Source organism: Scardinius erythrophthalmus (assembly GCF_964197995.2).
Source record: "Scardinius erythrophthalmus genome assembly, chromosome: 13".
NCBI classification, from domain to species: Eukaryota; Metazoa; Chordata; class Actinopteri; order Cypriniformes; family Leuciscidae; genus Scardinius; species Scardinius erythrophthalmus.
This window is the reverse complement of record NC_138233.1, coordinates 20,752,733-20,779,450: the sequence shown is the minus strand read 5'-3', so window position 1 is coordinate 20,779,450 and position 26,718 is coordinate 20,752,733. Positions and strand designations below refer to the sequence as shown.

The window sequence follows — 26,718 nt, the reverse complement described above, 5'->3', positions numbered from 1 at the left end:
TAAGCAGAGACATAAACACACAAACACATTTGTTGTGCTCATAGCTCAATGCTCAGAGTCCTGATTGACCCACAGGTCCAGAGAGTTGCTTCCTGAGATGAACATGGACAATCAGAAGATAAAAGGTATAACATTTGTGACCCTGGATCACAAAACCAGTCACAAGTCGCACGGGTATATTTGTGGCAAAAGCCAACAATACATTGTATGGATCAAAATTATTGATTTTTATTTTATGCCAAAAATCATTAGGATGTAAAGTAAAGATAATGTTCCATGAAGATATTTTGTAAATGTCCTACCGTAAAAATATAAAACATTTATTTTTGTGAGTGAATACAGCACAATCGCGAACATAAATGGACAACTTTAAAGGCGATTTTCTCAATGTTTCGATTTTTTTGCATCCTCATATTCCAGATTTTCAATAGTTGTATCTCTGCCAAATATTGTCCTATCCTTCCTAACAAACCATACATCCATTTGAAAGCTTATTTATTGTGCTTTCAGATGATAAATAAATCTTAATTTAAAAAAACTGACCCATGTGACTGGTTTTATGATCCAGGTTCACAATTGAGCTTATAAATCAAGAAATCACCTAAAGCTGAAAACAATAAATGTAAACTGTTTATGGAAATACAAATTTTAAAGGGACAGTTCACCCAAAGATTCTGTCAGCATTTACTCATTGATGTTCAAAATCTATATTAGTATATTCACAAAAGGAGAAATTATTTAATGTGCTGGTTATCTTTCATGCAGTTACAATGAATGGGGACTGATGATTGCACACTCAAAAGCTCCAAGAATGCATCATAAAAGTAATTATTATGACTATATTTCAAGTTGTCTAATGGCATATAACAGCTTTGTGAAAGAAACAAAATAAATATCACTAAAAATCTTTACATCCACTAATGATGAATCATGAATGAATGAATCATTCTTTTTTATGAATCAGTTGATCTGATTCACATCCATCTGAATTATAGCCTGGCAAGCCAGACCTACATCAAGATGTTAGGTCTGGAAACTCACCATAGTCACGGCTCAATCCGAGGGGCGGGATAAACGGCTGTCTTTCAAATTCCCTCTGCACGCAATAGGACAGCGCTTCAACCAACCAGAGCGTTTTCCCAACAGCGGAGCTTAGTTGATAGATTCAACTTTTGCCATATCTGGCCGGCAAACCGACGAACACATCTTCCTTTTTTTAAGAATGACTTAAGTGCCGTTCTTTGCTCTTTTCTCAAAGAAAAACTTAACTCCAAGTCCTCCAGAGTCGCGGCCAAAGCCGATTCGAAAGACCGTTGATCTCCATCAGCAGCCGCCATTCTTTGTTTTCAAGTGGCAGCTGGCAGGTAACCGTCGCAACTCTGTCGTCATATGTTAAGCCCGCCCCGCCTACTCTATACACGACGTGATTGGCCTGACCCAATTTGGGTTTTTGTAGCTAGAAGGTTTATTGAGAGTGTCTAGACTACCCTGGCTGCGAAATACATTTTGCTGCCGCTAGGGTGCGTCTAGATTTCTAGGCTATCTGAATTATACATTTATGAATATTTGATCTAGTTTCTTAGTTCCTACTCACTGACTTCATGGTCCAGTCAGATTATCAGCAAATAATAACTTAAACTACTGTGATGACAAAGCTGAACTCAGCATTATTACTCTAGTCTTCAGTGTCACACGATCCTTTAGAAATCATTCTAATATGCTGATTAATTATTAATATTGAGAACAGTTATGAGTTAATGATGGTGGAATTGATGGAACTGTTCAGTTCAAGTAAAAGCATTATTTAAGAACAAAAAGTAACAAAAATCAGCATGGATTATTTTGGAGATAATAAAACAGTATTAGCATGTTTTTTGCATATGGTATTCCTAGCACTTTTGAAGTAGCATGTACATACTCCCAGCATTCATTGGTAGTCAATTAATTTGACATATTTAAATAAGAATGTCACATATCTTTTTAATCATTACTAACCAATCCCAGACCAGAGGTTGCAGTGTTTTAGGATGACACAAACATACACTCAAAGACTGATTTCATCAGCTGGAGAGGTGCTGACAACATGACCAAATATTGTTTGTGAGTGATCTAATCTGCATTAAAACAATGCTCAAATAATGCTCCTTATAGTTAATATATCACAGTGCAATAATAATGCGTGCATGTGTATTTACCTTGAGTGAGTCGAAACAGGCGATGACGCGGCCGTTCTCCACGTGGCATGTGCGAGAGGGGTGAGCAAACTTGCATTCGGCGTCCGAGCGTGAGCAGGTTCCTCGCTGGAACTCTCTACACACCTCCAGCGTCAGCCACTTGGTGTCGCGGCCCATGGTCACATTGACGGCCATGGCGGTCCCTCGGCGAGTGGCGGGTGAGCGGAGGGCTTGGGTGGGGCAGCCAGGCGTGATAAAGCACAAAGGCTGCAAAAAAATGAGCACAGTGGCGAGGAGATCCTCAGACTACCAGTCTAGAGATGAAAAACAAACTCTCTTATTGACAGGTAGGGGGCATAGTCTAGTGTTTAACCAAAGGGTAAGTATGACGAGAATATGAGATTAGTTGAAAGTCAGGTAGGGAGAGCGACGAATCGAGAGTGCTGAGGTGGGGTAGGTCACTGTGACATGCTGCGGTGCATCTTCGGCTGTCTTCCAGGAAAACGAGGCATTAAAAGTAGAGTAGAGCGGCACTTTCTATTTGTCTGCAGTGGTCGTCCCACTGTCTAGACTCACCCTCGGGAGCGTTGGGTTTAAAATAGCTTTCTTGCATTGATGTAAAACGGACTCTCTCTCTAATTTTAGGCTTCCGAAACCCCCTGCCCTGTTGCCATAGCCGGAGCAGTCCCTAAAGATGCTCGCATGTCTGGGTCACAAGGGATGGAGAGACTGCAGAAGTGAAGGGAGAAACACTTTGCGAACCCAAAAGGGAAACTAATCGACTGGTGTCCTTGTATTATAAGGTGAAATGGCGAGTAGGCGAAGTTGGAATCGAGGAACAGGCAAATGGGTTGATTGACTGTCAGGGTGAAATATAGCCCATGCCAAGGCCAAGCGCACACCGCTCAAGTCAGCGGGGAAAAGAGCGTTCCGAAGCAGAGACCAGCCAGGATGGGAGTGCAGACACAGAGGAGGGCTTCCGCAGCATCCAGATGAGGCACTTTATGGTGATGCAAGTCTTCTTTTACTTGAATCGCTTTCTCATCCCTCCTGCTTTCCCTGCATTCCTTTCATCGCACTGTGACTTGTCCTCGCGCACTTCTAAGAGTCCTCTTGCAGCAGGAGAACCTACCTTTGCAAAAAGACACAAAAAGCAAAGGCAACAAACTCAGTTAAAACAGATTGTCCTGTTCAAAACGGCAAAAACACTTCGCAAAAGGAATATTTCGCAAAAAACAAACAACAAAAGTACAAAATAACAAAAGAAAATGCCTGAAGCCGCAGCTGTTTATGTTGCAAACCTGTAACTGGGGAATACAGAGGTGAGCAACAAACAGAGAGAGGCTGAAAGCGCATGGCAGAAAGCGCGAGTGAGAGAGTGCACGAGAGGTAGAGGAGGAGTGCAGACGGGAGGCAGCCAGCAATGCAAAGGCTGTGTCTTGATTAAGAGATGGAGGGAGGGAGGGAAAAGAGGGAGGAGGCAAAGAAAGGGACAGAGACAGAGAAAGCACATGGGAGACAGCAACGTCACTTTATGTCTGTGTGGCGGATGTCGAAGTCACAGAAAGTTAGCGGCAAACGAAACGGCGCTCGTTGCGGAGGCCATAAACTATGCGGCGAATGTCACTCTCAGCATTCAGGATCTGAACGCTGCTTTTGTGAGAGAAAAAGGAAGTAGAGCAGTTGAGAGGAAGGGCAAATCCCCATAGCTGCAGCTGCTGAGCAGTGAACACGGCAACAGCCAATCCGCAGCTGCGATGCAACCAGGCAAGGTGAATCGACCAATCAGGAGGAGCCTAATATATTGATCGTTAGTCTCCCCACCCTCTTTGTCATTGCATTGCTCCTTGGCTGAATCCGAAGGAGAGTGGCTCTCTTGCTTCCCTGGAGCATTAATGGGAAGGTTTCAAAGTATAGGCAATCGCTGCGGCGCCTCATCGGAGTCACAGGTGGGAGGAAGAAGGGAAAAGAAAGGAGAAGCGAATGGGTCGTTATCGCATTCATTCAATGCGCGTGGCGATGTGGGAAGGTGCAAGGGTGGAGAAGTGAAATACCGGGGGCGGTGCAACAGGGGGATGTGAGTGGGTGTCTTGGGTGGGTCTGACAGCTGATATGTGGTCCCTTGAGAGAGAGAAAGAGACAGTACAGTGAAGAATAATCAATGCTGTGATGACCAAGCACACTCGAAACCGATGCGGGAGGGAGGGATGGCTAAACAAATAAAAGGACGGGAAAATGAAAACAAATAATGCAGAGGTGAACGAGCAGGCAGTGAAGGGATTAGAGGAGAGGTTAAGGGAGATACTATCTGTCTGTCCCTGTGTCTCACAGCGACAGACACAGACGGAGGAGGAGGGGGGGGGGGATCACGCAGACAGACGGTCCAGTAGGAGAGCAATGCGGTGAGCGGATGAGGGAGATCGGGAGAGAAAACGAGGGAGAGAGGATAGAAATTGAATTAATGACACCCACCTCCAGATACAAGAACAAAGGCACTAAATACAGCGTAACGTAACACCAGGCAAAGCAGAAAGTAGGTTTTACAGCAGGCTGACGTGAGCACACCCTCCCCCAATATCAGCCCTACAGTAAGATCGATGAAGACGCCCCCCCGGGGAACGCAGACCTGCATTGAGCTGTTTGTCAGCACTGAAGTTAGCACATCTCTGTCTCAGAGCAGCATGGTACCTCAGCCACACCTGCTTCCTGCATGCACAGTGAAAGGCCAATTATCTCATTTATATGTAAGCAGGTGAACGGAGAGGTGATCCGTGAAGAGAACATGTGGCCGTGACGTCAGCCGCTGTGTCTGATTCCCTCCACAGACGCCGCTGTTACCTTAATATGTAGTACAAGCGTTGCCCTCCCAACGATTGCTAATCCCCCTCGCAATGATAATCATCGTTATTTCCCAAATTGGATGATTTTTATCTTCGCGGCTTGCAAAGCTAACGATCACACATCCCCCGAAACAATGCGACCTGTTATAAATAGATGTCTCGAACTGATTATACAACGTGATGAAGTAAATTATTAATGCAAAGTGGACCGACAAAACGCAATCTGACTGGTTGGTGTAGGTCTGGCCTAGTTATTACAAGCTGTATTTACTGTAAAGGCATAAAAGCAGATAACACTAAAAGAAAGGCATATTGTTTCATCTAGGACGACTGAATGAAAAGCGAAAAAGCAAGACAAAAGTGTTGGGAAAGCAAGGTTACTTATAAAGTTAAACTAAGTAAAGAGCAGTCAACATATTCTATTGAAAAAGTAGTTATTTACAAACAATTTATGAATTGTTCACAAGATCAATAACATGCATTTAGAAAATAGATATCATTATCATCAAAATTTTTATATCAGCTAGTACCAATCTAAAAAAAATAAAAATAATTATTCATCTCTATTGAAGGCCGATAACCGATTCTGTACTGATATACCATGCATCCCCAATGATACCAGGGACTGTAATCAGTTAATGTATTGTTTCATAAACCATCTGAACGATGCAAAAAGGAATCAGAATATGAACTGCCTCAGCGTGCTCAGGCTGAGCATGCAATACAATGTGACATTAAAAACAGCAATGCAGCGTTTTTAATGCACATTGGAAAAACTATTTTGCTTGTTAAATTGAAAAGCTACACTATTGTGAAAAGAGCTAGTAACACACAGCTGAAAAAAACATATAGGCTAGATTAGATGCATCTAAACTTGCATTGAACCTGCAAAGAGATTTAAAAAATAATGGTAGAAAAACTCTTAAAACCCTAAACCCTGATGCACTTCAGAAAGAACATTCATTTCTAATTGCACAGACAAGAAGACAAATAACCGTGTGCTTGATACTAATAACGTCAGCTATATGTAGTACAATTGTTACACAGGCTAGTGTAAGTGCTGGCTGTGTAGTCGGTTTACTTTGATGTTCACTACAGCAGAAAGACGGCTGGGCGGAGGATATACAGCACAGTATACGTGTGTGAGTGTTTCTGGCGCAGATCTACAAAGGAGGCTGTAAATATCAGAAGTGTGGAGGTGGCGAGTGTGTATTGTTTCTACAAGATCACCGAGCTGTATACACATCGCACTTGTAGCAGTGTCCTTCAGGCACCGCATGTGGCCATGTACACAAGAATCAAGTAAATAACTGGAATGTATAGCAGAAGACTGGGCGTTTGAGAAACAGATCTTGCATCAAGACCTGGCTACAGTATAGGCACTAGCGTGCTGTTTGAAACCGTCAACAAAGTCAACAAAACCACCAACTGTCCGTCTGTGAGAAATAACATTATTCCTGCTAAATTAAATGCTAAATGCTATATATCGGCATGAAATGAAAATTCACCTTATTTATTTTGTAAATCCATGGTATTGATCTTATCTCAGAAAAAAAGGTACAAAAGCCATCACTAGGACGGTACTCTTTCAAATGGTACACCTTTGTACCTAAAGAGCTCATATTAGTACCTTAAAGGTACCAAAAGTTTTTTTTTTTTTTCAACTGTGACTGTTGATGAATGCTGGACTTCTTCATCATTTAGTCTGCTTAAAGCCACCCCTCCACAATCCAATCAACAACCGATGGATAGAACCAAGTCCTTGCCCTACATTTTTTTATTATTCTCTAATAAATGTCACTCGGATGTCCGTCCCAATACGGAAGAAAAGATCTGTCGCGTTACATCTGTTTCATTGCAAATTTAAAGGAATTGTTCATCCAAAATTAAAATTCTGTCAATTTATTTAACCCACATAACCTTCATTTTGTTCCAACCCTGTGTGACTTTTTTTCGCCTGTGGAACATACAAGAATGTTTTAACTGTTTTTGCCTATGTAATGAAAGTCAATGGGGTCCAAAACAACATCAGATCATATTGACTTTCATTTTACGGACCAAAAAAAATTTCTCAAAATATCTGCTTTTTGTATACCACAGAAAAGAAAAAAAACATGCAGGTTTGGAACGACATGAAAATAATTTACTAAACTAAACTTCATTACTATGCTTTAAAAAACTGAAAACCAGTCACCAGAATTCGTTGTCTATTTGAGACACACTTGCTGAATGAGCTAATCTTAGATCTTGGAATTATCGATTATACAGATCAATATGACAACAGCTGCCCTAGGTAAAATAATTACAGGGATCACTAGAGTAAACATTGTTTAGTGTTCATTTGAGGTCTGTTTTAACCATTTTCAAAAAAGCCTTTCACTGTAACTCATGTCATGTACGAGGAATTTTAATTAAATTGAGGTAAAAAAACAGACTACAATGTGGAAAAATAAACTGCCGACCAATATATTTTAATAGCCAACACAAATCTCATGGCTTGATGAAGCAACATTCTGCAGACGTGTCTTTTTTTCAGGTCCCAACGGAGTGCAACATTTTGCTTATGTAAATAAACCAAAGGCCACGGGGCCTTTTGAACATTTTATTTTTCATGGAAGCTCAGTCTTTGGGACATGACTAATGTGTTAATAGGGAAAATGGAGCAATGCGGCTGCATAATCGTAATCGTAACTAAAGCTGACCTTGAAATGCTGGGAAGGTGATGATGGGCAAACAGGCGCAGCACTCAAATGATAAGCATTTTCAATACGGGGTTGTCACCACTGACACTCTGACAGTCAGTGGCACAGAGTTCCCAAATAAGCTCAGAAAAGCAAGTGAACGAACTACATCGGAATGATATGCAGAACCAACGCATGATTGAATCTGGTTCTCTGCCTCTGCCATACTCGTCCTCAGAGACAGCAGTGGGAGTGCGAGGGTCAGCTGGCAGAGGTCAAGGCAGGAAAGAGAGGAGTCTGCTGTTCCAACGCACTGCAGCGCTCAGCAGCACTGGAGCGCCACAACATAACCTTCATACCACAGAGCTGACGCATACAAGGCCAGCCCAGCATGACCAGCACATACTGCAGCTCCACCAGCACAGCACATGCTCCCCACATGCATTCTGCTTGCTGCAACTTGTACTGCAGCATTTCTCACGCTGAAGTGAGAGTTCAGTAGCTCAAAGTTAACCTTTGTAGTGCTTCTTAGTGACTGTAATCATTTACATAATTTACTCTAGGGCTGGGATAAACGATTATTTTTTTAAGCGATTAATCTAGCGATTATTTTTCCGATGCATCGATTAATCTAACGATTCATTTTCCCGGCCCGATTCGATTCGATTATCGATTATCTCCCCATTAGTTGACTAATAGCAATTTATACATGTTAATTTACATATCTGAATGAAAAAACATGAATTCCTTAACATTGCAATATATGTCTCGTGAGTTCAGTGTTGGACAGATCAGTTGTTTTAACCATTCATTAAAGTGAATCGGTTCAAATGAGTCATTAGTTCGCGAATCGGACGTGTCATTAGTGGACCTGTAGCCTACGGCAAGCGTTGTGTGATTATCCTGGCAGTTTATTTTTTACCACAATTCACACTCCGCGGTAATTCAAGAGAAAAAAATCTCCGAATGCTCCACGTGAAACTTTGGTCTTCCGCCCTTTTTCTATCGTGTCTAATGATTTTGATTAATATGCACGAGGGAGGGAGAGAGAGAGAGCAAGACAGCGCTCGTGTTGTTTGAAGACTGTGAGTGCGCGCGCGCGCGCGCGGCCGGGGCTCTCTCTCGTACTTATATGCGCCCTGTCAAGCGCAGTCAGTCATTTTATTCTACATCACTAACCGATCAAATAAGGCTTTGGCAGCCACCAAAAAAAAAAAAAAAATCAATGCAGGAAAACCCCTGGATTGGTTATATAACGTTGGATAGAATGATGGTCCGGCCATCGCGTATCAGCGCACGTAAGGTAGCCTACACACTGTGAAGTAATTTGCAAACGTTTTTTAGAGAGATGAAAACAGGTCGACGAATCGACGCGCATATTTTGCGTCGACGTCATCGATGACCCCGACGCGTTGTCCCAGCCCTAATTTACTCACAATCATGTTGTCGGAAACTTGTACGACTTACTTTCTTCTGTGGAAGATAAAAGAAGATATTTTAAAAGTAATATCTTTCGTTCATACAATGGAAGTCAATGGTGACCAAAACTGTTTGGTTACCAACATTCTTCAAAATATCTTCTTTTCTGTTGCGCAGAAGAAAGAAAATCATACAATTTTTGGAACAACACGAGGCTGAGTAAATGAAGACAGACTTTCCATCTTTGGGTGAACTATGCCTTTAAATGTCTCTTTTGCACTTATGTTGCGGAGGTGAAATCACAGAGAAATGAAACTGAACCCACGTGTATTCTCAGAAATAGTCATGCTTTGGGGAATTTGTGATTTTAACAAGGTTTGCTGTTTTAATATGATTTCAAATAGCTTTTTATTCATTATTTACTGTTTATGTAGTTCATCCAAAAATGGAAATTATGGTATTAATTTCTCACCCTCATATTGTTCAATCCTGATTTTCCAAGCTCCTAAAAACACCAATAAGTATCATAAAAGAGGTCCATACAGCTTTGTGTGAGGAACAGAACAAAATTTCAGTCATCGTTCACTGGAAATATTGACATTCATAGGTCTTCTTGGTGTGTTCATGAGAGACCTAGGGATGTCTGATTCATGAGCCAATTATTATAAGTCAGATTTTCAATAAATTGGGTGATTTGAAGTTCACAACCATTCTCGAGACTCAATGATCTGGTTGCAATGTTTCAAGGTCCACTGGAGAGGAAGAATATCAGTAAATAACAAATTTCACTCTGTCACTCAAAGCCATCATATGGCTTAATTGAATTTTAGAGCTTAAGTCATATGGACTACTTACATTATACTTTCATTGTGCTTTTTTTGGTCATTTTGGAGCTCTGGCCTCGTGAGGGTGAGTAAATGATGGCAGAATTCAATTTTTTTTGTGTGGACTGTTCAAGAATGAGTAGAAATGGCTGCATACTTTTCTTAAAAGGATAGTTCACCAGAAAAATGATTTGTTCATGAATCAGACTGATCCGGGTTTTCAAGACTGAATTATCTGGTCACAGTGGTTTTTAGTCCACTGGAGTAAATGAAAATTATCATCAAAGATATCATATAGCTTAACTGAATTATAGTGCTTGATTCCTATGGACAACTTTCATGAAATTGCCCCTTTTGAAATTGACAGTCTCAGTTATCTTTCAAATTCACTTTTTGTGTTCCTTCCTTTGAAGGGTTAGTTCCGCTTGCACTCGTCTATATAATGCCAGTGAATAGCGACCAGCATCAAGCTTTTTCAAAAAGACGCAAAAAGATCACGTGACGTATGTTCCAAGTGTTCCAAGTAATTTATGACTACATTTTCATTTTAGGGTGAAATCCCTTTAAGAATAGTTTCAATCAGTATAAGATGGCTGCATACTTCTTTAAATGATTGAATCGTATGAATAGACACACTGTCCTGGCCATTACAGGGAACAAACTGTCTGAATGACATTTAAAGGACAAGGCTGATCAGTGCAGAGAATCTGATGCAGAAGTATGACCCAAATGTAACCGATATTAAGCCATGTGCGTACTTCCCTTAATGAAAGGAAGCAACGCAAAAATACACATAGTTCTCTGTTCCTCAGAGCCAGAACTGCAGCATTCACTAAAAAAAACCCCACAGAAATGGACAGTTCTGACAGCTTAGGTGGAGACATGCTCTAACATGGTGGAGAGAAGTCTTGAGAATCAAGAGCTTGTGAGACGGGACTGGCAGAGGAGAAAAGCCCCCAGCCACAGGGAAAAATAATTAGGTTAAGTATATATAATCCTTTCAGCCTATTACAGCCCCACTGCCTCCATTCATAAAAACATGCAGCTGCCTGAGCTCGCTCAAAAACTCACAGCAAGGACAGAGACACGTACAGTGCTCTAGAGAGCACAAACAAACTCTAAAATCATAGGCTTAAAGCAACATGACACATTACAACAGGCTGAGCCTCTTCCCCTCTGCCCAGCTCAGTGTAATGTTGCAGCAACAAACTGGAGAAACGAAACGACTATGAAGAGCAAGTGCAGGATCAAATACATCATTTTATGCAATTATAAACATCACAAGATGTTCAAAAGCAGGTCAGCTATTTTAAATGAAGCGCAGACTTGCCAAAGCCTCATTTGCGTTCGTGCAAATGCACCCAAATGATATTTAATAGTGCATTGCACTTTACAGAATAGTGGTTAAAAGCTCATTTGTGAGTAACACAATCTGAGCATGTCATAACCTACTTGCGAAAAGAGGGCAGTGGCCATATTTATAGAACGCAATAGTCTAGTTCTTACAGATTCAGTAGACAGAGAACCGATATTTACAGCAAGCTAGCTAAATACGACAGCTCAATCAATATTATAGTCGCTCAATGTTTGATCATTTGTTGCTTTATCAGGCCAGCACCACGTTTTATTGCCATTTCAAAGCATATGGCATAAACTACCATGTTTGCTCCAGCAAAGCGGGAGAGGGGAAATGAGGACATGTGTACAGTAAACGTACTCTCCGTTCTTATCATTAATTTTATAGGGTGAATGAAAGCGAGAGCAAAGTCCACGGCGTCAGTGGCAAACGTGCCTGAACCTGTGGTGCAGTTTCAGCACATGCGGCGGCAATATGCGGATATGAGGTGCTAACACGCACTGTGTTTGAAAGACTGAGAACGTGTGTGCACGTGGGACCATCAAGTAGGGGTGGGCGATATGGCAAAAATATCATATCATGATTGTTTTTCAGGAAGATCATGTATTTTATTTTATAGATTTTATCACAATTATTTTTCATATTGGTCAATGAGCAGCACAGCAAATCTAATTAGCCTATTTAAAAAAAAAAATCATTACATACAAATCTTTATTTTATCTTTGTTATTAAAAATAAGAACAAAGAAGCAAATTACAAATACAATATACAAATGAAATAAACAGTGCTTTAAATTTTTCAGCTATAGTATTTAACAGTAGCATTCATGTAAGAAATTGAATAGACAAGTGTAAAAAATAAAACACTATGACTTCACTGTACAAATTATACATTGATTCTTATTAAAGCTACTGAAGTTATTCAGTGAAGAGCAGTGAAGTCTTTTTTTGATTAACATTAATGATAAATGGAGGCAAGTATATAAGACTGCTGTCACTTTAAGACCCCATGCCTGGATCTAATATACAGACAAACAACTGTTTATGTTCACTTAAAGGGACAGTTCACCCAAAAATGACTCACCCTCATGTATTTCCAAACCAGTAAGACTTTTGTTCATCTTCAGAACACAAATGAAGTTCTTTTTGATGAAATCTGAGAGAAATCTACGTTAGACTACGCAAAGTCTAAATTCAATCTGTTCATCATATAAAGGGATCGTGTCTCTTCAGAAAATTTGGACCAAACCGCTCAATTTTACAATCTCTTTATGAACATTTTGAAGCATCAAAATGGTAGTTGCGTAGACTGTCAATGGAGGGACAGAAAGCTCTCAGATTTCATCAAAAAGATCTTCATTTGTGTTCTGAAGATTCCAAAGAGGTAACCCTGTCACTGTGTTGCTAATCATGTGATGTGAATGTACGTCGCTTGCGTTGTACAGTGTGTTAGCACAAGGGTGCCTCGCCAGAACTGCAACTCACAGAATGTGCACTGCAGCACGACACTACGATATTTCTTCAAAAGCAGATCTTGGAGACATTTTAATCTTTCACAATCTAAAATCATGACATCGCACAGACACGCACACGTACCATCAGGGGGCTTCCTAATATTTTATTCCCTATGAGGTCAAAACCATAAGGAGGATTACTGGCATCTCACCTGATTTAACCCCACACCTCTGAGAAGGATTTAGCTCTCGTTTTCTCTCGTCTATCACAATCTGAGCAGTTGTGACCACTGGGAACTAATGGAGCTTGTCGTCAGGCAGTGTTCTGTCTCTGTGCACGGCATGTGTGTGGGTCTAGTTCTAATTTAAATCAGGAAGTGCAGGACAAACAGACCCCTCAGGGAGAAGGAGGGCACGCGCTATGTATTAACCTGGTATTACCACAAAAATATATGACTTGTCAGCCATGTGAAGTCCTTTAAATCGCAGACATAACTAAAGGGCAGCGATGCCACTGAAGTCTGACAGACACCAGCCCTCTGAAGCAGCAGGACTCCTCTGACCTGACCTTTGACAGTGCACATCACAAGGTGTGAAATCAAACAGAATGTCAACTGCTGCCACTCACACGACTGTTTGGTGTAACTCGCCCACTTCACTTTAAAGCAACTGTATTGTCATGCATATATTGTTCACACAAAATCTGTGGCCTATAACCAAATTAAATCAAAAAGAAAGCCAAGATAGATTTTAAAAATTTTAATATGAAGCAAGTCCTAAGTGCAATGCAACAACTGGCAGTTTCAGGGACACGATTGTCCAGACCTCCACAGCCCTGCCGTTTTAATGGTCAATAAAACACTCAATTTTCAATGTCCGATTGTAATCCATGGAACATGTCATCGCTATACTTCTTAATGTACAAACGTCTCGTCACGAAAAACCTTCTTGAAATTAGATATAATGAACTAACAATTATTATTTTTTTAGCATTAATTTTTTCCAAGTACATGTTAATTCATATGCAAATTCATATTAGTTAACAATACATTAATGTTAATCAATACAACTTAATGTTAAAAATAAATTAGTGTAGGTAAAACATTAACAATAATAATGTAAAATTGCTCAATTTTCATGTTAACTACTGCATTGGCTAACGTCAACATTTACAACCTACCTTATTATAAAGTGTTAGACATCTATCTAGGTGCTAACACATATTGTAGATATTGTAGAAATGTCCATGATTTTTTTAATATCTAATTAATTTCCTGAGGGACTATGGGAACCCTGTATAGCCTACTAAACCGCTACCATAAACAGGCTTGACAGTGCAAAATAAAGGTCATCTGACTCAACAATATGTTGTAGAAGGAATGCTTAGCTATACACTCAAGCCTGGACAACAAAATAAACCAAAGCATTTGGCTTTTGCCAGTTGTCCGTGCTGGCAAATGTCCGATGATGTTAAGGGTAAGCGGGACAAAGGACATTTAACTTCAACCACACCAAGATACAAAACCACCCTCACAAATGTTCCAGTCCCACCTTTCACATGTTCCAAGAAATCAAGGACAAATTCAGCTCGAACCGTGGGTGAACACCTTATGGTTGGGATTACATCCAGCTCTGGCCATGAAAAATTGAAATGTCAGCATGACAGAATTACTTGTTTGAGATGCCAGACACAAATACAGCATCAGAAAAGACATACAGCCCACTGCACCTGACTATTACAGGGACTCATAACATGTGAGCAGAGTTTGAGCTCCATCCAACCAGTTTACAAACTAGGTGCTGTTCAGGGCACCACAGCACTGATGGAAAGCTCAACAGCTGTCAGCAAGTGTATGATCAATGCTCGACACCGAACTGCATTACGGACGTTTTTATTACAAGTGACAGCTTGTGCGGTAAGGTCAAATGATAGGCTTGGCTACTAAGAATATGGAGAAAGTCAAATTCTAGTTTTATGCGTCACGGTGCGATGAGGCCATGTGCGCAAAAGCAAGGTTAGAGATGGAGACCCATAAACGAGCCAGCGTCAGTCGTGACAGCGAGCAATGCATTACACCCATCGCATTTGCAATAACATGTGTGCGGCAAGACTGGATAAAGAATATGAAATATTGGTCTTTATGAAAGCAGATGACTCACCTGTGCAGACGGCGCGCGACTAGAGCTCGGGTGACATCAAATGCAGCGCAAAGCGAAATAAAGATTTGTCAATAACTACGTCACGATCACTGGCTGATGTGAGGCGCGCGCTTTGGTTGCAAAAGTTCCCGCGTTTAACCGAGAGCTTTCGATCGCGCAGTTTGCAGCTGAAAGCCTCGTAAAATGACCAGCGGCTGCGGGGTGTTTCGAGTTGAACGACGAAGCTAGCGATGGGGAAGCGTGAAGCGAACTTGCTAGCTGCTGCTAGGCAGAAGACGAGACGAGGGAGGGCAGAAGGGAGGAGTAGAATGAAAGTGTGCACGGCACTACGTGCATTCCCATGTATTGCCTCCATTTTAGGGGGATTCCCATTCGACCTCAGTGCAAACTGCGCCTCATGGATATGAGGACACCTATAATGAGAAATATTTCACGCAAAGCCTTAAGGAAAAGTGGATTTAAATGCATTTGATGTCGTACAGTACAGCAGCTTTATTTACACTGTTACTTTGCTCGTGAGTAACGGGTGTTTAAAGGTGCACTCAACACTTTTTTAAACTAAGAAACTTTACATAAATGAACGAATAGTACTTTTATATAAATAAAAGCATGAATAGCATGAAATAGTCCCCCAAATTGGCTTCTAGAAAATACCGATTTATTGTACATAGAGCGGGTCGCCCCCTCGTGGATGCAGCCATGATGACATCACATGACCTGACGTATCATACAATTAACCAATTACTAATACATGTTATTTTATATAATGGACAACAAATATATTCATAGGCCTGGGTCAATAGAATATGGAAAAATGGTATGGCTACGCATGTGCATGATCCAAACAAAACGAGAGTAACTAGAGTTATAAGGGACAATACTCACAGAAGAGTGAATTAGTGAATTGCAGCAGTCAGCACAAACCAACAGCGACAAGCAAAAACTAATTGTGGGATTTAAACAGCAGAAGTTAGTAAGCTTTATAGCCTAATTACAGGCAAAATGTGTATTGTGATATAGGACACCTTATGTACAACATATCGAATGTATTTATACATGTAAGCTTCCATTCAGAAGCAATGGGTGTTACTTTGGCTCCATCTGCTGTGAAGAAAAAAAGGCAAAAATGAAGACTCGCCCTTCCAGATCAAATGCAACTAGATGCAAGCAATATGGATTATTATTAAAAAAAATATTTGTACTCACATATATTATTCATTTTCCAGCAGAGCAATCTGCGTTCCTCAGTACAACCTATGGTGTGGTATAAAGATGAAGTAATTCACAATGTTTTTTTTTTTATTATTTTCAAGTAGCAAAATACCATGAGCCAACCCATATCATGTGATCCTATTGGCAAACATATAAATAAAAGGAATGAGAAAGAAATACATTTCATACAGTATAAAACATCTTAAATAAAAAAATAACCCAAAAGACAATTGCTGGACATCTTCAACAAAAGGCAACATATGTGCATGGGATTGTGACTGTTGAGGACACTTGGAGAAGAAAAAAAAAGGCAATATTTTTAAATCTTGCATTACAGTGTATGTAAATAAAAATGGGCTGCCACCAGCTTCTTCCTTTTCTTCCAAGATCAGAAAATGTTTCATTCCATTCTTTGGCTTTAACGAGAAGTACTTAAGCTATGTATTCTATAGTGATTTTCAGAACATTAATTGCAGAGATGATCTACCTGCAACCTTGAGTCATAATGCCCTCTCTCAAGGGCAGAGTGGGGATGGGACTCTGGATTTTAGCATCTTTTCAGTTCACAAGTCACAAGAGAGGTCAGGCAGCAAGACGATAATTTAAAACTATGATACTTGACAGTGAACTGGTGCTATGAACCAATATACATGGGAATTATGATGTGCATTCCATAAAATTCATGTGACACAAAAAGAGCAACCCGCAATTAACAACCCGTACGTGCTAATATTTAGCAGTGATTTGGGCTAAAAGGATTATAGTACCCCATAGTAATAAAATGGAATCACCATTTTCTAATTCATTATTGAGTTCAACCCCCTTCCCAAATAGCTGTTGGCTACCGCCACTGCTCCACATTTTCTAAATAGTCCAATATGGTTTCATTGTCATCCTCCTCTAACCAGTTGTCCTCTACCTGTCCTTCTGTCTCACTCTCCAGCTTTTGTCCAGCATCCTCTTCTTTTTCTTCTGAGAAAGCGGGATAGTGTTCTGTCATTGGTGGCTCCTTGGTGGGTTTAAAAACAGCTTTTCCAGTCACCCCCCACCAAGGCTTCACCTTGGCACGTAGCTTGCGTCTCTCCTGCAGGCGTCGCTGACGGGCCTCCCTGCGCTCCTGCTGTCTGGCATACTGGAATCGCTGCAGGAAAAGGTCCCGCGCATACTCATACAGCTCCACGTCCCACTGGTTCAGCTCCCGAATCCTTCGCTGGGTCTCTGGTTCCACCTCTACGCTCGCAGCGCGGGTGCCATTGAGCTGTGTGAATGGCGCGATGAAGGCCAGGCGGAATGTCTGCTCGAAGAGGTACTGAGTCTTACGTTGATATTCTGTCAGACCAAAAAAGGCCATGTTTCGCAAGTTGCGTTTGGCACTTTCCAGTAGCATGACCCAGCGCTGGCTCTCACTCATGATGGAGAGGTTATAGCAGCCCACCAGGCTGAGGTCGGCCAGCATACGGGTCTGTCTGTTGTTGGCCAGGTTGTAAGGACACGCCATGAATTCCTCCAACGAGCAGCCCGACCAGTCGTCACCAGTGTAACAGCTGGGCAGCTCGGTCAGGGTGGGTAACCGGCCATCACAGATGTGTTTAGAGGCCTTCCATGTGGCACCGCGCTGAACGTGCCTCCATTCGCTCAGGTACCGCCACACTGGATCCCTCAGGATAGTGATGTAGTAGTAGTTCCTACTACATGAGACAGGAAAGAGAAGAATTTATCAAATTGGGTTATCAAAAAAGTGGCTAAATGAGTTTAAACTAAAGCAATCACACTGCTGACTATAAAAAAAAGAAACAAAATGAAATGTAATATTGCATATGAATCATTAAGTGGAGTAAAGCTGTCATATTTTGTGCATGTTCACAGCAACAGAATTATTCATGGCGTAGTTTCTGTTGGAGTGTGTCAGGGGAGCGATCTTGATGGAAAACGGAATGAATTATTGCTGGTTGACTGTAATTATGGGCATTTTAGCATAATGAGCGAATAAGAAGAATCATCTTTCAGCTCACATCCTGAACAGTTTCCATACGAATATCAATTAAGACTGTCTGGACAAATCCATTCAACAACAGCACAGAGAAAGTCTCTGGTGAGCCTCAACTTTTTCATTACTTGCAAGCCAACAATGAGCCCATGGGATAATGATCTGATCTAATTGTGTCCATTTGAAAAACAGGCCTTTCATGCGTTTATATCTATATACATCAGTCAATATTGTTGTATATTTTATGCACCGAAACTTTGGAACAGCCTGTTTTTATTAGAGTTGCCCCTATACTACACCATTTTATAGTAAAACATATCTTTTTTTTCTGGCTTTTAATCATATCTGATGTGAAATGTCTGGTCTTGCCGGTGTTTGTAATGTTATGTTGTACATTACTTTGGTCAACAATCGTTGTTTAATGCTTCTATATAAATACATTGACATTGACTTAAAGTTAATATTTAAAAATACCAATAATTTAAAAAGTTGCATGTAATCTTTAGCAGATCTCAATTAAAATCCACACTGTACATTATTAAATTGAGATGCTCAAATTCACTTTTAAGACAATTTTACTTTTTAGGGGTTTTCATTTACTTAGATAAAAAAAAAAAAAGTATAGATTTTTAATATCTGTCATTCATCAGTTATCAACCAAAACAACAATTGACATTTGACAATGATTATCGCCTTATCAGTATCCAGGCTTTGGTGTCACATGATCTTTCAGAAATCATTGTAATATGCTGATTGGTGCTCAAGAAACATTTGTTCACTCTAAAAACAGTTTTTCTGCTGAACATTTTTGTGGAAACCGTGATGCATTTTTCAATATTCTTTGTGAATAGAAATTTTGTAACAACAACATTAAGTGTCTTTACTTACACGTTTGATCAACTGAATTCATCCTTGCCTAATAAAAGTAGTAATTTCTTTTTAAAAACAACAACTTTTGGTTACACTTTATTTTAAGGTGTCATTGTTACAGTGTAAATATATATTTAAGTACTGAGTAATAATAATTAACTACATGTACTTACTATAGGGTTAGGGTAGGATTAGTGTTTGGTTGAGGGTTAGTTGAATGTAATTATGCATAATTTACTGTTATTGCTATGGTAAGTACATGTAACATATGTAACAAGGTCACCGTAAAATAAAGTGTTAACCAACTTTTTAACAGTAGTGTTGCTTTTAAAACAGTACCAACCTACTACGCTTAAGACAGTCAAAGCCTCCCAGTGCAAACATTGCTTATCCCTTGCTACGGGGAGTTTGTTTAAAGGACAAGCCTGAGAGAATGGCAGATGTTCTGGTGCCAGCAGGCTGTCTGCCCTCCAGGGTGTCTGAAAGGGTGAATGATTATGATGATGGGTCCCCTGTTGCAGGAATGCGCTGAATGAAAGCACTCTAGGGTTGAGCCTGACCTGTTGGAAACCTTTTGTCTCCACATAATTGACTTGCTGAGAGGCTTCAGCACTGAACTGAACGAGAACAATATGAGGGGAAGGAGTGGAGAAGCACACCGTGACACCACACAACACAGAAAACCATAACAAAAGAAATAAGTTTGTTTGTGAAGACGCGTTCCAGTCCATTATAGACACTAAAATCAGTTTATTACACTGATAAAAACCAATTAAACACTCACCTGGGAATCCCACGCCTCTCCTGAGCCTCACGGTTGCTCATGTAAGAAGGCACGCAGTTAGTGAGCTCCGTCCAGTCCGCGTGCAGACCGCAGGTCCAGCCGGTGGAGAAGCGAGAGAACAGCCAGGTGTCCCGTTTGCCCGGCCGGAAGCAAGTACACTTCTTCTGGCCCGCATGGCACTCGCACGGCCTCTCCAGCTGGATGTTGCGGACCAGGTGACGCCCGAACGTGGTCCCCCCGGTTTTCTGAATGTGGAGGAACACTATAACATCGTCCCCCTTGATATTGAAATCTACAGCGCGATTAAGGTCTTTGGTGGTGAAATTAAAGCGAGGCACAAAGCGAACCAAAGCACCGTCTTCTGAGCTGTACGGATCTCCCGCACCGGCTCCGTTCATGCGATCCCCGGGCGCGCGACTCCCTAGTCTCGAGGACAATGATGCCAGGTGTAGCAACTGGCAGTCGGACGTAGGACATATGTATTGTAATACAATAACGCCGAAACACAGGACCATCAGCAGTGCGATGAGGAGTCGGCTGTAATAGGATTTTTCATCCATCTTCTCGCTGGAAAAGTGAAAGCATTACTCGGTTGTGCGGTTCCCCACCGCGTCTCGTCGGCCGGGAGGAATGTAACGTTAGAACAAAACCTGTGACTCGAGCCTCAGCACATCCAAACATGAACACGCCCAGCGCTTTTTGTGGACGTTTGTCTGCTAGTATCGAACGTAATTAATGTCTACATGTTTCCACGAGGCTTTCCCGTCCGTAGTTACATCGTATCGCTTTGAGATCTACAGATAACTTCTGCTGTTTACCTCTACTACCACAATTTCGTACTCGCTCTTCCCCGTTCCCTCCGCACCCGCATATCTCTCTTCACAATAAAAGTCCTCGTGAGGACAATTATTTTGGGGAAGAAAAATTTACAAATTCTCTTTTCTCTTTTCCAATACAAGTGGTTGTCTAGACAGTTAATTAGCTAAAATGTTTCCTCTGATAAACAAACAATTTGTTTTATATTTCACATTTATTATCGTTGTAAACTATCATCAACAACAACAACAACAACAACAACAACAACAAAACATTAAATACCTAAATAAATAATGATAAATTGTGGTTGTTTGTTTATAACACATCTTTGGGAAGTAGCTGCTTATATATTCATTTATTGAATTAATTAATAACTAATATATATATATGTGTGTGTGTGTGTGTGTGTGTGTGTGTGTGTGTGTGTGTGTGTGTGTGTGTGTGTGTGTGTGTGTGTGTGTGTGTTTACTAATTATTAATATATTACTTAATAAGCAGCTACTTCCCAAAGATTTGTTATAAACAAACCACCACGTTAACATTACTTATTTATACAGTATACATATATATGTATGTATGTATATATATATGTATATATATATGTATGTATAAATATATGTATGTATATATATATATATGTATATATATATACGTATATGTATGTATATATATATATATATATACGTATATGTATATATATATATGTATATATATATATGTATATGTATATATATATATGTATATGTATATATATATATATATATGTATATGTATGTATATATATATATGTATCAATGTATGTATATATATATATATATATATATATATGTATGTGTATATATATATATATGTATGTATATATATATATGCAGAGCCGGTTCTAGACATTAGGAGGCCCTAGGCAAAACTCATGTTGGAGGCCCCCCACCCCCAATAAAAAAACACTTGAAACAAATATGATTCCTAACCTTTTTATTTATACAACATTTAATTTTAAAATCAGTATATTTTTACTTACACAGTACATAAGTTTGGACACATTACTATTTTTAATGTTTTTGAAAGAAGTCTCTTATGCTCATCAAGCCTGGATTTATTTGATCAAAAATACAGAAAAATAATATAGTGAAATATTATTAAAATTTAAAATAATGGTTTTCTATTTTACTATACTTTATATTTCTGTGATGCAAAGCTGAATTTAGTGCCACGTGATCATTCTGATTTATTATCAAATGTTAGAAATGGTGCTTAATATTTATTTTATAACCTGTGATACTTTTTTTCAGGATTTTTGATTATTAAAAAGTTGTTTTAAAAAAGTCTTCACTATCACTTTTTATATATTTAACACATCCTTGCTGAATATTCCTGTTTTTTTTTTCTGTTTTTTTTATCAAATAAATGCTGGCTTGTAGAGCATAATAATAAACTTCTTTCAAAAACATTAAAAATAGTAATGGGTCCAGACTTTTACCGGTACTCTATGTACATATTAATCAAACTTTATCTAAGATAATCTCTTTTTTGTTTAATGAAGATGTTATTGTTGTTGTTGTTTTTTTGCTGTTTTATTCAATTTATTCACAGTTCCAGAATCACACTTCAGTAGATGAGCATAAGTGCTTTTATATTGCATTGCCACCTTAAATATGCTATACACAAATCAAGTGGAAGAGAAAGACACGATCGCTACTGAGCAGAAAAAAATATATAAAGTGATATTATTGGCGTAATGTCAGGAATCTAATCATCAGCAGAATTTAGAAGATAGACCCATAGATATGAGATCCTTTAGACTATTTGAAACATTTAAAAATGTTGTAGTGTATTGGCTTTTTAACTTAGAATACAGACGTCTTGTCTTTTAATTTTATAGCTTTTTTACTAGTCAGCTCCCGACGCGATGTTATTCATTGTACGCGCAAATTCAAAGCGTCGCGTCTGGGCACGTTAATGACGCTCGCGCTCTTTTAAACTCGTAATAAAGCGGTGAATGATTTTTCCAGAAATGACGCTGATCTACAGTACAAGTTTATATTTAGAATACATTGCAATCACTCCAAAATAGATGACGACAACTCACACACCTGCATTATGAGCTGTGCTTCTTTGTTTGCTTATTAGGCTTTTGCCTCGCGCACCTGATGGATGCGTTCGTTACACATACTTTCAGAAGCCGGCACCCGCTTTGTAACGGACACATTAATTGGTTTAACTGCAGTAATGTAACAGTCTATGGTTAAGATAAACATCGTCACTATTTTTAGTTAATTAATAAATATTGAAATAAATTGTAGATAGGACATTTGTACTTTTTTTTTTTTTTTTTTTTTTCTCTGTCTGGGCCCCATCCCGCCAATCGGGCCCTAGGCACGTGCCTAGTTTGCCTTTGCGTTAATCCGGCTCTGTATATATGTGTGTGTGTGTGTGTGTGATTGTGATTGGCATGGGGTACTTTCCATAAGATCATCTCTCAATGCAAATCAAACTAGCTATTAGGCTAACTGAAATAAAACCATGCCAATCTCTAGGTATGGTGAAGGCTATGTGATGATGTGGGGCTATTTTAATTCCAAAGGCCAAGGGAACTTTATCAGGATGCATAGTATCCTAAAAAAAAATTGAAAAAAATACTTAAAAATAAAAATCTGCCTGCCTCTATGGGAATTTAACATAGGGGTGTACTCACTTATGCACCATGTATTTTAAGGAAGAACATTTATTTATTTACGATACATTATTCATTCACAAAGAAAATTGGTGTCCTTAAAGGTTGGGTTTTTCCTAATTTTTTAAATTAAGGCATTAAGTTCAATTTCCAAAAGATGATTTTTTATTCCTCTTTTTAGTCAACTTTAGCATGGGTGTATTCACTTATGCATTGCACTGTACATATGTATATATATGTATGTATATATATATATATATATACATATATATATGTATATTGCATCATAATAAAGATTATAAATGTAAGGTTATTCATGACCCATACTGGATAAGGTTTCCTTCCAATAGAATAGAACATAAACTGTCGAGACTATGAATCTATCTAATCAAATAACATTTGAAAGGGATCTTATGAATCTTTGCTAGCGTTGATTTGATTTGAGAATTTGAGTCTCTGAAGGTGTAGCTTTCTTCATATGGTCTATCACATTTATTTTCTGTACTATTGCAAGAAAACCTCAAGGCATGGTTATTTTTTATTTTGATATATGTTAATGCAGAAAGGGACATTAATATCCTTATATTCATATCTAGCAGTCTTCATCTTATCTTAACAGTTTAATGTAATAACACACAGGAAGACCAAAGGACGATCTAACACTTCAGCTTAATTAATGGTTTTGATTAATCAATGTTCATGATTGGTTTAAGTCATCCTTTGTTTTCAATAATGGGTCCCTCAAAGAGATTTTCAAAGCAATCATGCAATTCAGTAGTGCTGATACTGGCAAGAGCAGAAATGACACACGACACATTTAAATATCTGCAGTCTTTATTTCAACAAGACTAAGAAATGTTTAATATAACTTTTCTCTTACATTTTTAGCATCTATCTCTTTGTTTTGCCCATATTAAGCACATACTCTGAATGGGTAAAATCTGATGAACATCTCTCAGAGACCACTAAAACGACTGCTCATTATTTACAATTTTTTTTCCTTTTCTTTCTTCAGTCTCTCTGACTCCTCATCACAGATGACTCCATTGATATACAGGGCCGCAAGTGCCGCAATCTGTCCACCTGAAGTTCAGCATTCAAACTAAAGATGACATTGCAGAGGTTCATTCAAGAGTCCATGTCATCTTCACGCTGACTCGGAGTAGCTCGACATACTAAGCATTCCTTTCCTGGTCTTTACATCAGAGCCATCTTAACATGTGACAGTGGGAAGCTTTAGGTCATAAGGAAGGATAGAAAGCACATATTTCTTCCTATTCGTGGCAGCACGTCAGCTTAGAAAAAAATACATATCCAATCTGAGGTGCGTCGCATTACTGCTGTGGAGATATTTACTCGTTTCAGGCTCCTGAAACCCTGACAAGATTCCGTTCATGTCCGAGGACTGGCCATTCATCCATACGCACTGAATGAATCTCCAAATGAATGAATAAAAACAAACGTAAAAGTTGAAAAGCAAATATGCATGCTGCAGATATGATTAAAAGCATCATTTAAAACTCTCTTGCTGTGAGGTATCTGAATGCCAATTAAAAGTGCATGTGACATCAGGAATGATCAAGGACCGATGGCCAGCCCTGTCCTTGCATCAGCTTGTACAATTTTCACAATCCCCTTACATAAAACTATGACAAAACAAATGCTTACGGTAGCTCGGTTTACAAAATCGAAATATCATGTATTATGAAATCTGAAGCCAATATAAAACCATCATTAGAATGCATTCATCTACAGACATAAATATTTTGAATACTGAAATTAAGATAGGCCTACCTAGAAAAGCGATGCTTGCGAATGCCTTTCAAAGAGACACGTGGTTAAATAACTTACTGTACAAGAGCGAGGGGGGATCGTTTTTTTTCTGAGGTGAAAAACCTTTCTTTTAACCCATCAAACAAGCACTTGTCAGACATCTGAATGGGAACTCGCAAAAAAAAAAAAAAAAAAAAAAAAAAAAAAGTCAACTGGTGTTGGATCGTACCACACACGCATTGCTCTATATGAGGAATGGTTTTAAAACACCGTACCGACTTCAATGGATATAAATCGGGAATGGGAAAAAGCTGGACATTTTGTGTTACAAACAGAAAACAACCAAGAGAGGCCACCCAACCTCTCAAATCAGCACCGGCTGTCTGTGTAGTGAAATCTGCAGTACCTGTACTATAGTTTTATACCTTACAACAGAAAATCCTGTGTAAAATTCATCCACAGCTCAGTCTTAAGCCATCTTCAGCATACACCCGTCTCCAGCTGGTCCTGCTGGGAAGTTCAGAACTAAACATCCAGTAAAAAACTATTTTACTCAGGCCACAAAGTCTGCATCATGCAGGAAAACACATCTCTGCACGATCATCGTTGATGGAACCATCAAGGCCTATTCATCAATGGATCAACTTCCACACAGACCTTACCTAACCAAAGCTCCTTCATCACACACTATTAAGTTATTACTGAAGACTACATTCTCAAGTTATAAATTATACCACTGAAAGTATTTGGGGCGATGAGATGGGGGCTGTGAAAGTTGTTTGGAAACCAATACAGAAAAGCTTTGTGTCTGGGAAGTGTTGATTTCATTCATAAGGCAGCATTTTATATATTATAAATAAGCCCTAATAAAGGGCTTGTTTATAAACTATTTAAGGCATCATTAAGTATTTATCAACCTCAATAACATTCAGGGAACATACATGATCTGCATCTAACCGAAGCCTCCATGCACATCAACACACACGCTCAAAATGGATTAAAAGTCAGTCTAATGAGTACTTCATACAGATTTGCTTAAATCATACATGTGTTATATGGGTTGATTAATTGTTTAGCTTTAGAGAAAGCCCTTGGATGATATATACAGCCAATCGCACACACCATCCAACCCAATCACACACTCAGCCTGACCTACTTTCAAACAAACACGGCACTTATTTAAACCATAACCGGGTTGACGATTCTGGACTCTAGAGACGTGGAGGAATAAAACCCAGCTGACGTGAAATGCGGAGTGGAAACGTATGAAGTCCGTTCTTATAAACACACACACAAAAAAATACACTGAAGGGAAGTTATTTGAATATTAATAACTTGAGTGTCTTCCCCTGATGGCAGGTAGACGGAGATCCTGAAAGCAGTGTCTTTAATGTCCTATGGCAGTTTTCTGCTCTCTTGTTCAAATTCGTACAAACACGCATCCTCTTCCTCTCTCAGCCGGTCTTATCTCGTGTGAAGGGTGAGTAGGGCGAGCAGGAGCGCTGCCACCGCCAGTGCCAGACTGCAGGGTGCCAACCGTGTACCACTAGAAGGCTGGTTTCCAGCCAGAGGCTTGATGATGATGCGAGGTTTGATGGGCGCTGCGGTGGAGAAGTAGATGTCGCCGTCGCGGTCACTGCCACAAGAGGGCGAGTCGCAGCTACTTCCGCTTTCCTCTCCGCTGCCGGCATCCTCTG

At 39.6% G+C, this 26,718-nt stretch overlaps 3 protein-coding genes across 8 annotated transcripts in view; all 3 read right to left on the bottom strand.

The window, feature by feature from the left end:
• The window catches only part of mbnl3 (muscleblind-like splicing regulator 3), a 40,326-nt gene extending 25,132 nt beyond the window's left edge, over positions 1-15,194 (bottom strand). For 2 of the 4 annotated variants that reach the window (XM_081382565.1, XM_081382566.1), the window contains exons 1-2: positions 14,909-15,178; positions 2,196-3,302 (exon numbers count right to left, since the gene is read on the bottom strand). In XM_081382565.1, coding sequence (XP_081238691.1) covers positions 2,196-2,369 — 174 coding nt within the window. In that variant the 5' untranslated portion in view covers positions 2,370-3,302; positions 14,909-15,178. Of the gene's footprint in view, positions 1-2,195; positions 3,303-14,908 lie in introns of all 4 variants that reach the window. The other 2 variants (XM_081382563.1, XM_081382564.1) reach the window with 2 other exon arrangements.
• A 352-nt stretch (positions 15,195-15,546) lies between these two features.
• Positions 15,547-20,630, bottom strand: hs6st2 (heparan sulfate 6-O-sulfotransferase 2). 3 transcript variants are annotated; one of them, XM_081383420.1, is made up of 4 exons: positions 19,762-20,628; positions 17,040-17,808; positions 16,115-16,162; positions 15,547-16,012 (listed from the first exon to the last, which is right to left on the bottom strand). In XM_081383420.1, exons 1-3 carry the CDS (start codon positions 20,319-20,321, stop codon positions 16,124-16,126), a joined length of 1,368 nt encoding a protein of 455 aa, XP_081239546.1. In that variant the 5' UTR covers positions 20,322-20,628; the 3' UTR covers positions 15,547-16,012; positions 16,115-16,123. The 3 variants fall into 3 exon arrangements, with proteins under 3 accessions (XP_081239546.1, XP_081239544.1, XP_081239545.1); XM_081383418.1 differs by lacking the exons at positions 15,547-16,012; positions 16,115-16,162 and having other exon boundaries at positions 16,205-17,808; positions 19,762-20,630; XM_081383419.1 differs by lacking the exons at positions 15,547-16,012; positions 16,115-16,162 and having other exon boundaries at positions 16,205-17,805; positions 19,762-20,611.
• A 3,434-nt stretch (positions 20,631-24,064) lies between these two features.
• Positions 24,065-26,718, bottom strand: part of gpc4 (glypican 4) — a 39,191-nt gene continuing 36,537 nt past the window's right edge. The window contains exon 9 of the mRNA XM_081382961.1: positions 24,065-26,715. Within this exon, the coding sequence (XP_081239087.1) occupies positions 26,486-26,715 (230 nt within the window). The 3' untranslated portion in view covers positions 24,065-26,485. The remainder of the gene's footprint in view (positions 26,716-26,718) is intronic.

Excerpts from the sequence above, each read along its gene's own strand:
- hs6st2 (XM_081383418.1), bottom strand. The coding sequence starts at position 20,321 with ATGGATGAAAAATCCTATTACAGCCGACTCCTCATCGCACTGCTGATG. Across the intron at positions 17,809-19,761 it reads GAGAGGCGTGGGATTCCCAG|TAGGAACTACTACTACATCA; the intron begins GTGAGTGTTTAA and ends TGTCTCATGTAG.